The 15,801-nt window shown below is 39.7% G+C and overlaps 1 protein-coding gene and 1 long non-coding RNA gene across 4 annotated transcripts in view; one reads left to right on the top strand and one right to left on the bottom strand.

Annotated features, from left to right (window-relative positions):
- Positions 1 to 6,402: 6,402 nt before the first annotated feature.
- Positions 6,403 to 7,857, bottom strand: LOC145428595 (uncharacterized). Its single transcript, XR_013908895.1, has 2 exons — positions 7,596 to 7,857; positions 6,403 to 7,467 (listed from the first exon to the last, which is right to left on the bottom strand). It is a non-coding gene; the product is annotated as an uncharacterized LOC145428595 (long non-coding RNA).
- The window catches only part of plppr2a (phospholipid phosphatase related 2a), a 69,343-nt gene continuing 60,899 nt past the window's right edge, over positions 7,358 to 15,801 (top strand). For all 3 annotated transcript variants that reach the window (XM_026165871.2, XM_026165869.2, XM_026165870.2), the window contains exon 1: positions 7,358 to 7,479. In XM_026165871.2, coding sequence (XP_026021656.1) covers positions 7,387 to 7,479 — 93 coding nt within the window. In that variant the 5' untranslated portion in view covers positions 7,358 to 7,386. The remainder of the gene's footprint in view (positions 7,480 to 15,801) is intronic.

Here is a 15,801-nt window from a genome sequence, read left to right on the forward strand (position 1 = left end):
TACTATGCTGCTGTCTCCAGCTTTTTTATTTCAAGTAGTGCTGACCAAGTTCTGACCACAAGGCATCTCCAGTCGCTACATAATTGCATGAAATCTTCACAGAATCATTTGTATCTCTGTTAGTCTGTCAAATGCACATTACATTTATTAATCCAGAATCACCCTTTGGGCCACTGATTCAAAAAATTCTTAAATACGTGTTCTGACTCAACTTTTTCCCATTTCATCAAAGGATACACTCGAGTTTATATCACTTCCCTGCTTTCAGTTAACACACTGCATGGACTGTGAGGATCAAACTTCTGCTTGCAATCATCAAAATCATCAAAATCTTTTGGTCTCCCAAAGGGAAATATCCACCTCTTAGCCTGACCGATCAAGAGACTGCATAATCTTAATGCACACAGAGCTCTTTCAAGGTGGTGGAGTGCTCCCCTTCACAGGCCCCTGAAGCAGACACTGGTGTAGTGTGGATCCGAATGGTCCCAAGCCTTATCAAATCAAGCTATTGGTATCGGTTCCAATAAAGCCTGAAGCCAGAGCTCTGTAATAGAGATGGCACGATACCACTTTTTTATGTCCGATACCGATATCATAAATTTGGATATCTGCCGATACCGATATGAATCCAATGTAGTGTTTTTTAATCAACAAAACTGTTTTTTTTAAATATCTTGCTGCATTTTGTATAAGTTCATACTCAAGTTTAAAACAACAACTACACTAAAGCTATTCTGTTATACCTGTATGTAAAAAAAAAAAATTCATAGTTCAGCAATACTGATCAATTTAATAAACTTAAACCTACACCATCCTCCCTATTCTGGTATTTTAAAGAGTACTTAGCGTAAATATTAAGCAACCTAACTAATAGGATTCCAACTCCCAGCAACCACAAAAATAAATAAATAAAAAATAGGGAACCACCCCTCACGCTCCACCTCGTGATGCTTAATCGACGTAATCAACCTTAATTTGATGCAGTGTGAAAAAAAAGGCACAGAAATCAATTATTTTTCAATATATTAAAATATTAAATAGATTCAACATCTTTCTTCAACAAAATTGCAGACTGCACAGATGGTACATTCCCAAAGGAAAAAGTACTATAGCTTACTAGGGTATATTAGACTTACTATATACAGTAATTGACTTCTATTCATTTTACATCAAATTAAAACTTTGGGTGTCAGATAATTATTTATTAAAAGCTAGACATTTTAAATGAGAATAAGAAAGAAAAGTATGTCTTTGTGCCCCCTTTTCCCTGTTAATGCCCTATCGGCCCCCCTGGCTAAACTTTGCTACATCCGCCCCTGCACAGTTACCAGCGTGAGCTACATAGAAAAAGATCCTGATGTAGAAAGTAATATTAAATAAATTCTAACAACAGCTTATCAAGCTTAAACGTGCTGCTGTTGTTTATCCGCTGGTTTCCTCTTTCTGGTGCAAAGTGGGCCAGAAACAAACAAGAGAGACGGACTCGCGACAGAAAAGCCGATCTGATCATTAAGCAGTTTCATGATTGAAGTAGCAGCAAGAAGAGGCAGTCGCTCCATATATCGTTTGTTAAGCTTAACGCAGGAATGCTTTACAAACATTCAGAGATGGACTGACACACTTGCTTTACTTCTCTCAGCGATAACTTTGTCAGAGATGAAATGCCGGGTTGCTAGCGAAGGTCCGGCATGCCACAGCCACTCTATCACGTGATGCATACTGCTCCGACGTGCTAACGTTCTGAGGCGAGTTACGGTGTGTTGCAAGTTTTGTGAGGTGCTTTCGTGATATTTAATGGATCGGATTACATTTTTTATTTTTCTCCGATATCCAATCCAGTAATTTAGGTCAGTATCAGACCGATACCGATATGTAATATCGGATCGGTCCATCTCTACTCTGTAAGCTGAGGCAGTTAAAGAATTGAGAACAAGGAGGGTGGGGCACGTAAACGAGAATGAACAGTTTGCAGAACTGGGGGGCAGGCACGTGCAGAGGGGGGGGGCTAGAGGGGCTTGAGCACCCGCCCCTTTCCTGATGGGTGCCCAAAGTGCCCTTTTGTTGAGGCAACTTTTTTTTTAAATTATTATTATTATTATTTTTAATGTGTGTGTGTGTGCGTGCGGAGTCCTGTCTGTGCCCCTCAACAATAATATTTAACTATTAATCACAGTTTTGCTAAATAAAAGGATCTGGCTTGCATCAGTCACATGATCTCATTTAACCAATGATCGCCCTTGACGGCAGAACGCGCTGGTTACGAGCCGGGAACGAGCTCACAAAGAGCACGCGCATTTTTAGCGGTCCGGAGCTGTAGGAGAAACACAAGTTAACTCAGAGTCACAGACTGATGCTACAAAACCAGTAAGTAGGCGTACAGCGTACACTGTAGTGTATAGCACACAGGAGTATTAGCTTATTACGTACACGTTGGTAAGCTGTCTTGTTGCAGCTGACGAACTGAAACAAGGGGTTATATTTCACTAAAAACGATCTAATATGCATGTCCACATAATTATGCATTATTATAATATTTTAAAAAACACACGCTGTATTTTAAAGAACATACATTAAGAAGCAGATTATATTAGATTTATATTTTAAATAAGACAAAATTTGGATGTTACAGCAGTAACATTATTGTATCTCTACAGTTTAAAAATGTAATAAGCTTTGCCCCTGCACAGAGTGGATAGTGAAACAAATGGAATCATCATAATGACATTATTTCATATTTATTACTTCCCCCTCCTCATTGCTTTATTATTGTAGCTCTAGTAATAAATAATAATGTAAGGATTCTGGATCAGCACCGTGATGCCCATAGTATATACAGTATTCTGAAGAAGGTCTAAAATGTCACTGTGTGTGCGTGCATGTGTGTGTTTTATTTAGATGGATTTTTAAAAAAAAACATTACTCATGATATAACATTGTCCAGACATGGCTGGTAAGGACATGAGGAGGAAACAGTAGGAGCTGTGTGAGGCTACTAAAGGCAGGGCTATAACATTTTTCTGTCATCATTTAGATTAAGTGCAAGAGTTGTTAGGTGTGGATAATTAGATTATAGTTTATTGCAATAGCAAGTTGTGCCTTGTTCTCAGATGGACAGCAAGTGGAGAGTGACATATGAAATGATGGGATGGAAGGAAGAAGAGAAGCAAAGAGTGATTCACAGGCAGAGCCTAAATTATTTCTCAGTTTTTTGTTGCCTTATGGTTCCAAGCGCTGTCACCAATCTTTGCATTTTGTTATTATCTCATGATACTTGTTTAATCAGCTACCATCTCTCCTATGGACTTTTTAATGTCTACAGTCTCAGCACAGCCCTGCCCTCCAGCACTATCAGCAGCAGGAGCAGCAACCCCTCAACAGCAACATTGTACTGTGGCTGTAGCTCAGGTGGCAGAGCAGGTCAGCCACTAATCAGAAGGTCGGTGGTTCGATCCCAGGCTGCCTCCTGGCTGCATGCCAAATAGCCTTGGGCAAGATACTAACCCCGTGTTTGCCTACTGGTGGTGGTCAGAGGGACCGGTGGCGCCAGTGTCCGGCAGCCTCGCCTCTGTCAGTGCGCCCCAGGATGGCTGTGGCTACAATGTAGCTGTCATCGCCTGTGTGTGAATGACTGAATGTATTGTAAAGCGCTTTGGGGTCCTTAAGGACTAGAAAAGCGCTATACAAATGCAGGCCATTTACCATGTACCCATCAGGTAAAACATCGGCGACGTTTGCTTTGCCTTGTTGCCCATATTAGATTCTTGATGAATGTGTGTTGTTGTTATTCAGCCTGCTTCAATGTGCCCCTTTTAAACTTTGAGCACCCGCCCCTTTAAACCTCTCTGCACGGCCCTGCTGGGGGGAACCTATATAGATGGCAAAAGGAAGGAGCGTGTTTGGAGGCGTGGTCCCGCTCCTAAAATTCAGATACATAATCTCCAATTAATGATGTAAATACAGATCTATCCAGGGCCTCCCCCTCTTTTACCCTGTGACAGCTGGGATAAGCTTCAGCCTGACTGGATACTGAATTGAATAAGCGGTTGAGAAAACGGATGGATGGATAATGTGAATATAGTAAGTCATTAGCTTTGCATGGCTTGGGATGATCTGATACATTTTACATACATTCATACATTCTAATTAATGTTGCTGCACTATTTTTTTGTGTCAGAATATCTAAAGCTGTGAGATTTATGCAAAAAGGCTGCAGATTTTTCGAATAACCTGCACAGCACTGATTAATGCTCTTGACCTGATGCAAGGACAGTAAGACTAAAAAGATCCATGTCAGCCTCTGGCTCTGTTTTTGTGCTGCATGCTGAGCAGCGGACAGATTTTCCCATACTAATTAGGCTGCAAACCTGCCACCCAAATCAGCACTTGGAGAACACTTCTGAGAAAAAATATAATAGCGATATCAAATGGGATGGCTCAGAAGTTTGCTTATACCCCAAAGGAACGTGACAGGTTTTATTATTCCCGTTCTTGATGTCCCACTTATTAGATATTAATCATTAAAAGCTTCTCCGCCTCATCATTGGCCACCTGAGTAGTTTCTCCCAGGACTACATCTACAGGAAATCTGCTACCGCCAACTCACTTTTCCACCCGGTGGCCAAACTGTAGGAGAGAGTCTCATTGTGCTGCCTCCCACCACGGAAATGAAACACAAAGTAACACTTCCCATCAGCCTCCAGAGGAGAAGTAACAGGAACGATTCTTCCCTCTATTTCTGTTTCTCTCTCTTCTCCTCCTCACTGCTGGTTTCCATTACCTGGGGCTTCTGCTTGTTCACCCTGACAGTTACTTTTTTTTGGACAAGTATCACATACCCACAGCTGTACAGACACACACAACCAGACAACCAACCGTCTCTAAAAGCAGTCTTGGTTGGCACATTGCGTTGTTCTGGGGGCTGCTAAGAGCTTGGCTTCATGCCTTATTCATCCCTCAGGCCTATTCTTTCCACCAGTGCAGAAGAATTTAGGAGGAGGAAAGCTGTCCGGCACCTAACACACTACTCACCAACAGGATAGAGGTCAATCTGATAACTTCTGGGCAAAAAAACAAAACAAAGAAGAAAATCTTTTATTTCTTACTGCTTGTCTTCTCTCATCTACTGTCTGTGTATTTTATGTGTGTTTAAAGTGAACTTGACAACAGGAAATTTCAGGGTCTATATCAAGACTGTGACATTTTTAGAAACGATAATGTCATAAAACCAGAAAGACAACACTAACTGTAGCTGAGCACTCCTACTCACTTTGGATGTGACAACAGAAATCAGACTGTACATGCTGCTGGCACGTACAATCTCACAATCCTTGTCTTTTTGTGTTTTTTACACAAAGATTTTTCCCTTCTGTCCTCATTTTTCTTGAAATGTGTGTCACTGTATTTTCCCTAATAAAGACACAGATAGATTGTAGATTGTGGGATATGTTACAGTGACACTGGGGAAAACTGGTTTCAGACAATGGCATGACTAAAATTATTGTGAATGTTTGCAGTGAACTTGCAATGTTGTTGCATTTGAATGGGTGTTAGGACATGGTCTGCTCATTCACAGTCAGGAGAAGGTGCTAAAACTGCAACAAGACAGAGTCAGTCTGTTTAATTCTCATTAAACAGAAATGAAAATATAGTCCAGCCAGAAGCTCATAGACCTGAAACAGAAATTCAGGAATTCCTCTGCAAAGAGTGAAGTAGTTGCTGCAGGACAACAATTTAACTGCAAGATGACATAGGTGCTCTGCAGCCTTGCGTTTATATGGGAATATAACAAAAATACAACCAATTTGCAGCTAGTGTAGTCAAGTTTCCTGTTGCAAAGAGAAAGATCAAATACTAGTTGCCCTCATTGCACAGGTTGACTCCGAAGAATTGCATAGTGTTGGCAATCTGTCTGTGGTTAGAAATTAGAAGGCAGTTATTTGCAAATGTTCCCAAATTGCAGTCAGTCTAAGCTGGCTATGATTGTGATTCTGTCCACTTGCAATCCAAAGTGGTTGCTCAACTACTTGCAGTTGATTGCTGAATGGAAAAAAAAACAACCAAAAAAGGAATAGTTCAACAATTGTGTAAAACCTCCTTACAACCCAGTGCTGGCAAAACCTACTATTCACACTATTCACAGCTCTATGATTTCTGCAGTCTCTACAAACAAAAGAAACACATCCAAATACACTATATGTTCTTCCCAGAAATTTAATTGTTTACACTCATTAAATCGCGATCTTGAATAAACTGTATTGTCTGGGTAATGTTGTCTGTCTCTACAACTAGCTTTGGTGGGCTGTTGTGGCTTTATGCCAATATTGTACCAGCTATGCATTTGAAACAGTATTTCTGGGATTTTATTACATAAAATTCCTGGGACATGTGTAGACCACTCTGTTGTGCAGTTAGTTCAATTAAATTTTATTTATATAGTTCCAGTTTATAACAGCAAAAATCTGCAGGTGATATAAATAGAAGACACTCAACAATATTAGATAGAAAACCCCAACGAGTGTTTAATGACAAAGGGAAGGAAGAAATCCCCTTAAACAGACAGAGACAGCAGAACCAGGCTAAGGGACGGGCAGTCCTCTCCCATGAGGGGAAAGAGATAAGGGGAAAAACACGAGGACAGAGAGATAAGGAACTCTTCTCAAAACTCTAGGAACCACAACTAAGCCTGAAGTGTGAGAGCCAAGTGCTCTATTAGAATAATAAGGTACTACAAGGTCTTTAAGATATGATTATTCAGGACGTGTGGAAAGATTTTACATTCAATCCTAAATTTAACAGGGAGCCAATGAAGATAATTTAACATGGGAGAAATATGATCTCTAACTTCTTAGACAAATGAGCAAAATCATCAAAAATGACCTATTCTGAGAAAATCTTTGTGTGTTTCTCACTCTTATATATATTAAATCTTTAGATTTTGTGCAAATAGTATGAATGAAATGTATGACAGCACGCTTTTCCCTTTTTAAATTCAGACTGCAATAATGCAAAATAATATTTACTCACAGTCAGTGGCAGAACGTCAGTAAAAGGAAGACAAATGAATACATTTATTTAAAAAATCGAATGTAAATGATGGCTCACAGCATGGCTGGTGAGCTCATTAGAGTAGGTGTACTAATGTTAGGGCTTTGGGTACAATCTGCTCTTAGAGTTTGCAACAAAATAACAATAGAAGCATATGAAATAACAGCAAAAAAAAGACATCAAAGAAAGCTTCAGATCTATCCAAAGCTCGTTTGTCCTGAATGGATTTTACTTAATCTTGCACTCTGGGCATGACCTCAGGGCTGGCAAGCACACTCATATGACTTACTCTCTCTCTCTCTTTCAGGATAAGGTGGTAGAAAGTTGGGCCTGTTCAGGGGGATGTTCAAAGAAACAAAGAGAGGGATGGCCGTGGAGGAGAAGCCGGGCGTGAAGAGCAGCAGCTCCATCGTTCCCTGCTTTCTGTTTGTGGAGGTAAGCAGTATGGACATGCTGATGTATGGCTTGCAGTTTCTGCACTAATCCTGTGTTACACTAGGAAGGAAAACGGTTTTCAATAGAACTGATGAAATCACCAGAAAACTCCTCACCTCACTTTGCAGATCATGGAAAAAGCTTGACCAAATCTCCTGTTTCATGCTGACTCCAGGTTTATCTCTGAGATTGCCCATCGTGTTAGCGAGGAGAGATCTGAGAAGTGACTCACTATTTAACGCCCAGCTTTAAGCGCTTTCATCTCTTTACATCCCTACAGGCTCAGCCTCAGCGGTAACATTTTTTCAGGCTCTCAACAGTGGAGTTTGGGACAGCTCAGCAAATTGCTGACATTCTCACTTTGTGTCACACGCTCTGCTCTGTTCCAGCACCAGGGGAAGTGGTGGCTTGGTAAAGTGGCTACAGTTGTTCTGTGGCATGCTGAGGTTTTTTCCAGAACATTTGTGAACTGCATGATTCATCGAGGTAGTTGTGGATGTCACAGCAGAGACATAGTGGATTTTCAGCTGATGTACTGCAGGATTTAGGTTTGGGCACACCAAAGGTCATTTTCTGTGGCAGGCTGAAAATTTTCAGAAAAACACGCTAACATGCATGGACACACACACCGCTACATCCCTTGTGGAAAGGGTGCTCTACATTGTTTGTGAGAACAGTCAGACAGATGACTCAGAGGGCTGTGGAAGTCCCAGAGCTTTCACCCATTTGAAACTGAGGTGGTGAAAAGCACAAACTGGTGAGGTAATCAGACGATCTGCAATCTAATTAGACAAAGCTAGCGGTCCTGAAGCTCATTGGCTTCAGCTAAGCCAACCATCAGCTTTTTAGGGAGCAGTCTTTGCAGTTAAAGCATTGTTCTGTTACAGATAAGAGAAGCTGTTTTCACCATTGCTTTCCAGGTGCAACCACAGCATCCTTTTGGATTTAAACATTAGGATTCTGTTTAGTGTTGACAATACATGTGCAGCGGACAGTGTATGTGCTGGATATAATTTGCACTTTATCTGCAGATGGGTCTCATTAAAGGAAACTTTGAACTAGGTGAAGTTTTTGAAATGAAATGCACCTCTCTAGAGGACACGGCAGAGTCGAAGAGTGAAGAAAACACAAAAACAGACATGAGACAAAACACAGTATGTGAGGTGAAAAAGACTGACAGTTGCTGTTTTTCCAAAAACAAGTTATGTCTTGTTTTGCCTGCTGATTTCTGTCAAAATTCATCCTTTCCTGCAGACATAACTCAGTCAGATCTAAACACACCCTTATGATGCACATTTTCAATTCAATGTGACAGTGTAATACAGTACTAGTACATCTCAGAAAATTAGAATAGCACAAAAGGGTTTGCTCCTTATAATTGAATTCAAAAATTAAACTTTATCACATTCTATACATGCACTGCATGTAAAGTGAAATATCACTTTATGTGTGAAATAAGTGAACTCATAATCCCAGTATGTTAGAATATTTCAATATCTCATAAAATCAACCAAAAAAGGATTTGCAATGCAGAAATGTCCAATTTTTGAAATGCTTGTTCATCCATACACTCAATGGGTGTGTTAGAGATCTGTTGTTTTCCTTTCTTCAGCTGTTAGTGCATTCATTGTTTTATATGTGGATGCAAGAGTAAGAAATAAAGGGGGATCCTGGTGTCCTTTTGCTGCCCTTTATCTGAACAGCTCAGCAAATTTGCGCTGTGCACCTACTGTACCAAACTGTTTCAAAGGGGGACCTGAATAATGTAGTTACACTAGCCAACTCCTTCATCAGGCTACCAATGAAACACTGGTGTCTTTGGTTATAATACACTCTAAAAGCTCTCCATTAGGCCACTCCGCCATATGCCTCCCACACACTGGTGCTCACCCCTCAGGTCTCAGTCAATTCCCTTACTAACTCTTCATCTATGTGTGTCTGTATGTGTATGATTGCACTGTGATAGAGAAGCCTGGCAAGTAATCGAGTTGAAAGAAAGGAGGCCAGCAGCTGTTACCTGTAGAGGCAGAGTAGTGAAAAAAAGGGTTTCTTTGGCATGGGAGAGAAGCTTAAGGCTTCTAAAGCTATTATTTTATATTTATATATATCAAATTAAGCAACGTTTAAACAATAGAATGATTTAAATCTTGTATGGCACAGCTGCAAAGTTATGAGCTATTAGCCAAATTCATTACTGCATTGAAAATTACAATACTGGTGGAGCACTAATGAGGGACAGCAAACGGATTGTTTGCTAAGTCCTGCCTCCATCTAAATTCTTGAACTGTTAATTCTGTATTTAAGAATAACTGGCTCCCCATTTATGGCAACTATTGGTAGCAGAATTAATCCACTGCTGTAAGCTAGCTAATTAAGCTAACACTGTAATATTAAACAGGACTCATTTTGACACACATGTGAAATACTATATTGTAGATGTGCACCATTTAACATAACTTGAAATATAATAAACTAATGAAGACAATTTAATCATGTGGTCTTTTCACTGTGTTAGTAATGATTGGTCACTGATGCAGGGAGCATAGTATAGCTAGCAGTCTTGGGGAAGCAATTTTGAATTGGTACTTTTCTATACTCCTAGTTACTTCACTCAGACATCCTGTGCTTAAGTAGAAGTACAGATACTAGTGTTAAAACATACTCCAGTAAAAGCTGAAGTACTGAGTTAACTTCTATTCGAGTAAAAGTGAAAAAGTACGGGCTCTCCCCTCCCCTCAAACGTGTCAAACCGAAAGTAATGAGCCTGTTTTAAAAATGAAAGTAGAGATATTTGTTTAAAAATGTAGGAAGTAAAAGTAAAAAGTTGTCAGAAAAATAAATACTCAAGTAAAGTACAGATGCCTGAAAATTCTAAGTACAGTTCGTTACCTCCCACCTCTGTTAAACATACTGTTTTAGGCTACTAATACATGGCACCTGCTTTTTCTTTTAATTCTCTTTATTTTCGTCTTTCGATTGTTGATTCTCTATTTGTCTTCACAGTTTTCTTACTTTACTTGTAGCCAGTTGAGTTTGCCCAGATTTACTTTTCTGCCAGAATGAGAGCTGTTTGTTTGTCTTCTCCATGACTGAGCATGGGTAAAGAAAGAATCCAATTGAGTTTTGGGATGGATATGAATTTCTTTGTCTATAATTGCAAAACAGGGCACAGGCCTTGGAGGAGAATGTGTTTTCTAAAAATCCTTCTTGTTTTGTTAATTTTCCGTCTGTTTAATGTTTTAGAATTTTTCCCCTGGATTCACTGAGCTTCATTATGTCTAAAGCATATTGAAAAAGTACACAGAAAATAACTGCATGTATGTATTTGTGGTTGTCAAGCTACAAACAGACTTTTGTTATTTGGAAAAGAAGTTTGGGGATTTTTTTCCTTCTTTTGACTAGATTGATGTGTTTTGTTTGATGATGATCTTTCTGTAAAATGGCAATGGGAATGACATGGCAGTGGATGATCTACTAAAACATTCATCCCTGATAAATGGTAATACTAGATGCAGAAATACTCTAGAGATAAATAGTGTTTACAAGTCATTCTACAGTTAGACATACCCTTACAACAGACTTATATTGATGCAAGCTGGAAATCACAGCACTGAGTCACTGTATAAACTGGGTTGTCTCATTACTGATACTGTTGCTAAGCAGACAGAAAACATCACAGAGCTTTTTTTTCTCTCCCACTGCTTTTTAAGGGTCGAATTTCTTTTGAGGCATCAAAGTTGGTTGTTTTTTTTTGCAGAACAGTGGTTTTCTAACTCTTACGTCTAAAATATGGCATTAGAAGGTGCCTTCTAAGCAAGCAAGGAAAAAAAAACTTACCAGAGTTTTCTTGCCCAAACTTCCATATATTATGACAGCTGCCTGTGTGGTTTAAATTCAAAGACACAGCTACAATAACAAACCCATTGTTAGTTCAAAGAGTCCAAGTTACATTCATAATTTTACCTGGATGTTTTCCATGCATTCAAGTTCCCAACCCTGGAGCTTCTCACTGTAAATTGACAGTGTTAACTATTGAGCCTCTACACTGCCTTAAATAACATTACATTATTGATTGTGAGGTGCTTTAGCAGTTTATGTTGCAGGGGATGATTCTTGGAGATGACTGCATATTCTGTGATTGTCAAGGGTTTGTGTTGCTACTTCTCTGGATACTACAAGCTGCCTATAGCATTTAGTAATGTGACATGGACATGCAAATGAAATCAACAGACACTACAGATTTCAACGGCTCTTAGCCAATCAAGAGGTACGAGCATGCTTCCAGAGACAACGGCCAACTGTGACTGAAAGGATAAATTCAAACAGGAAGAATTCTTGATGACAGAATGTAATTTGAAATGCAAGGACAGACCTCACTCTTACTTTGGTAGGTTTTAATTCATGTTTATTCTTAGTTGTCACTGGGCAACTGCTGCTCGCCATGCTTACCTTCACAGGATACTACTGCCATCCTGTATCCCAGTTTATTCCAGTTCATGGTGAATTTAATTCCTGTCTGAAACTGAAGAAAAAAAAGAAAGAAAGAAAAGACAACAAATAAATTCTTAATCAATTACTTCAAAAATAATGAATGATAATGATTACCAGCCATGGTGAGTAACCACAATTATTGCTACAGTGCCTAATCTGCTTACTGACCCATAGGAAGCAGTGTGAGCAAACTACAGTTACTATTTCACAAATAGGTTTCCAGGAGTTGTTTGGCTGGTTAGTTGGGAAGTAGTAGTTACTCACTAACCAGTCATAGAAAAATGGATAAACAGAAATACTGAGGCCTTTGATAAATGAACAGAAACTTGTAGCTTTAAAAAGCATTTTCAGATTGGATTTAGCTAACTAACACACCATTGAGAAAGGGCTTGCTATGGGCAAAGTAAAAGTTCTTTAATACCAGAAATATTTTTTGCTTTTACACCTACTGCTTCCTAAAGGCAACAAAGAAGAATTCATGTTTAAGGCACTTCCCCATTGTTTTCACTTTTCAGACTGTCCAGCTTTTATATTGTCAAACAAACAAAAGACTGTGGTTTAACAGAGTTCTTCTGGATGTCATAATATGGGAGTTGGATGCGCAGATCAACTATTACATTGAAACCATCAGTTTGGTATTGTATAGCTCTAACCTGTCATCGCACAGACATGGGACCTCTAAGGTTGCCCTGTCGTATCATCAGGAACAAGCAGCAGAGATTTTCAAATCTCAGGGTTACAGGATGGGGCGTGCAACCCTGAGCAATAATTAAGCACCTTATGCGTTACAGTGGGGCAAACCAGTGTAGTGAGGAAGCCATGGGGGTGTGTTATTAGTGTGAAGCATGTTTAGACTGGGTAACATCCACATTGATGCCAGCACCTGAGGATTCCTGGCAGAGCACTGCCCTGTAATGTGCCAATCAGTGTTATTTATTTCTGCTGGCAGTAGTTGTAATGTTGTTGCTAAGTGATGTATATTTTTAAATTGCATAAATGAAGAATGTTAATAATTTCTCACTGTCCTGCAGTAGGAACAGGTTTGACAATACCTATCAAACATGTCCCTCCACATCTTTAGTGTGTGTGTGTGTGTGTGTGTGTGTGTGTGTGTGTGTGTGTGTGTGTGTGTGTGTGTGTGTGTGTGTGTGTGTGTGTGACAGTGATCCATACCAAGCCAGAAGGACCTGCTCTTTTATTGAGCCCTACACACCTCATCAGCAGTTACCATGGAAACCAATCAGCCAGACTCATTCTCCGTCTGTGCTCTTTTTCTTCTGACTCCTTTCATCCTCTGTGCCCTAATCACAAGTCACAACCTTTTCTATCAGTGCTACCCACTCAGCCATCTTGTTCTGTGTGTCTATTCTATCCCCTCCATTTTGCTCTGTCATTTCCCATTTTTCAGTGTGATTCCCTCCCTGCTAGCACTTATCTTTGGTCTCTGGTTCTGGCAGGATTTCTCCCAGCCATTCACAGCAGCACAGATATCAACATCACCTTTCATTAATTTCAAATTAATCCTGTTTTACCGTGTTCAATTCTATCTTATCGTCTCTGCTCCTAATCTAATCCCATTCTGTAAAGGCTGGAGATAAGAACTGTTTTAACCTTTGTTACCTAAATAGCATATTTAAAAATATATTCTGTGGACATTTTTTCTATTTGTTATCTGATAGGTGATACTTTCTCTACCTCTGCACCTCAAAAAATTGTCTTTGCCATTCGGAGAGACACCAGCAAATTTGCTGTTTAAACAAAACTTTTGTTCAATGCTAATCTACTGTGTGGTTCAGTGTAGAGGTGTTTTCGATTGTGAAGAACAGCTGATTACTCTTATCTAAACCAGTGGAGCACCAGATATAAAGTCACATTCTGCCAGTTTAAATGCTTTTTACAGGTCTCCTCACAAGTTGAACTAAACTGTTCAGTCTGACTTCTGACATTAAAATGTGGTTGCTGTGTTAAAAACGTACCTTTTGCCTTTTCATGCTGCTATTATTTAGGACAGCTAATTGTATAATTTGTCCTTTTGGGGTGTAGGAGTCAAAAAACAGAAGTGTTCAAAGGCCAAAGTAGTTTTGATCCTTAAATCCTGAGCCTTAAAACTATGATTGTGCATTTCCTTGAGACTAATAAAAACAGAAATAAGATGTCCAAATACTCGAACCCATATCATGGCAATAAAATAAGCTGTGTAACTACTGCTTACATAAAAACCAAGAGGATAAGTAGCAGCCAGACACTGCTAATTAAATGCACTTGATTAACTGATTATCAGCAAGTGGGAGCTCCTCAATAAAAGCAGACATATTGGCAGTTTGCTGGTCTGGAGCACTCAGGTGTTTGTGAGAACAATGCCACAACCTACCTGGGAATGGATGCCCCAAATTCACCCTAAGTTCATACTGTGCAAAGAAATTGTGAAAAACCCAAGAGCTGTGTGTCAGACATGTTAGCATGTTAAGTGTTAAAATCCACGACAATTTAGTTAAAAAATTTATGACAAGTATGACTTGTTTGAAAGGATTGGTAGGAGAAATTCTCCTCTCTTCAAGAATAAAATGACAGCACTGTGAAGTTTGCCAAGCTGCATCTCAACTAACCACAAGACTTAGGGAATGATGTCTGCTGGCCAGACAAGCCTAATGTGACGATGTTTGATCATAACACACAGCAACACATTTGGTGAAAACCAAAACATGGCATATCAGCACAAACACCTCAAGCCAGCTGTCCAAGCATGGTGATGCAGGGGGGAAGATTTGAGCTTGTTTTCAGGCCATAGAACCTGGCACCTTACACTCACTGAGTCAACCATGAACTCCTCTGTAGAGTCAAATGTGACAGCTAAAGCTTGGCCCAAACTGCTCATGCTATAGGACAATGATTCCAATCACAGCAGCAAATCTGCAACAGAGTGGATGAAAAAAAGAAAGAATCATGGCTCCACAATGTCCCAATCAAAAATCCAGACTTTAACTCCACTGAAATGCTGGAGTACAGCTGTGCATAAATTAATGCCTCGATGGACTGAGGCAATACTGTAAAGAAGTCATTTTCATGCCCTTGTTAAGGTTAAAATTAGGATGTTAGCCATAGTTAAGATTTACCATGAAGGCAGGTAGCTGTTCTTTAACTCGGAGCTTGCATGCATTTCTCCAATGTGTCGCACATCAGCTTTTATGCACTTCCAGTTTTGATAGTGTGGGTGCCACAATTAAACTGAACCAAATATGACTAACTCACATCTCGATCATCCCTGAACTCCTTTGCTTAAAAAAATTAAATGAGAGGCAATGGGTTACATCTTGCACATCAATCTCATTGTTTTTGTAGATCTGTGGAAAAATTTTCACATTTTTGAAAGTAAACCTTCATTTCTGTGGTATATATACATCCGTTCCTTTGGTGTTGCCTCTCAGTCTGATGATTTACAGGCAAAAATGTCTCCACCAGAGGGCACTGCTGTAACACAGCTAAAGCTTTCCTGCAAAATGCAGCATTAACTATTTGAACTTTGATCTTTCACATAGTTTTTATTACTCAGTTTTCTCTCTTAATTCACTTTGACACACAGCACATAAAAACAAAAAAACTCTTGAATGTGTCACACACACGCACACACACATCGGTCTCAGAAGCCTCATTAACACCAGAGTGACATGCAGAGATTAGACAGAGAACACTTCAGCATCACATCAGTGTCTTGAGCTGCCTCCTCAGCTGCTATAAATAGGCCAGAGTGTTTAATGGTGGATAGCTGATAGCTTACCAAGTCACACGAAGTCTCCCGGTGTAGCCAACCACATCTCTTCCCCACGCAATCAA

The sequence above is a fragment of the Astatotilapia calliptera genome, chromosome 4 (assembly GCF_964374335.1).
Source record: "Astatotilapia calliptera chromosome 4, fAstCal68.1, whole genome shotgun sequence".
Taxonomy (NCBI): Eukaryota; Metazoa; Chordata; class Actinopteri; order Cichliformes; family Cichlidae; genus Astatotilapia; species Astatotilapia calliptera.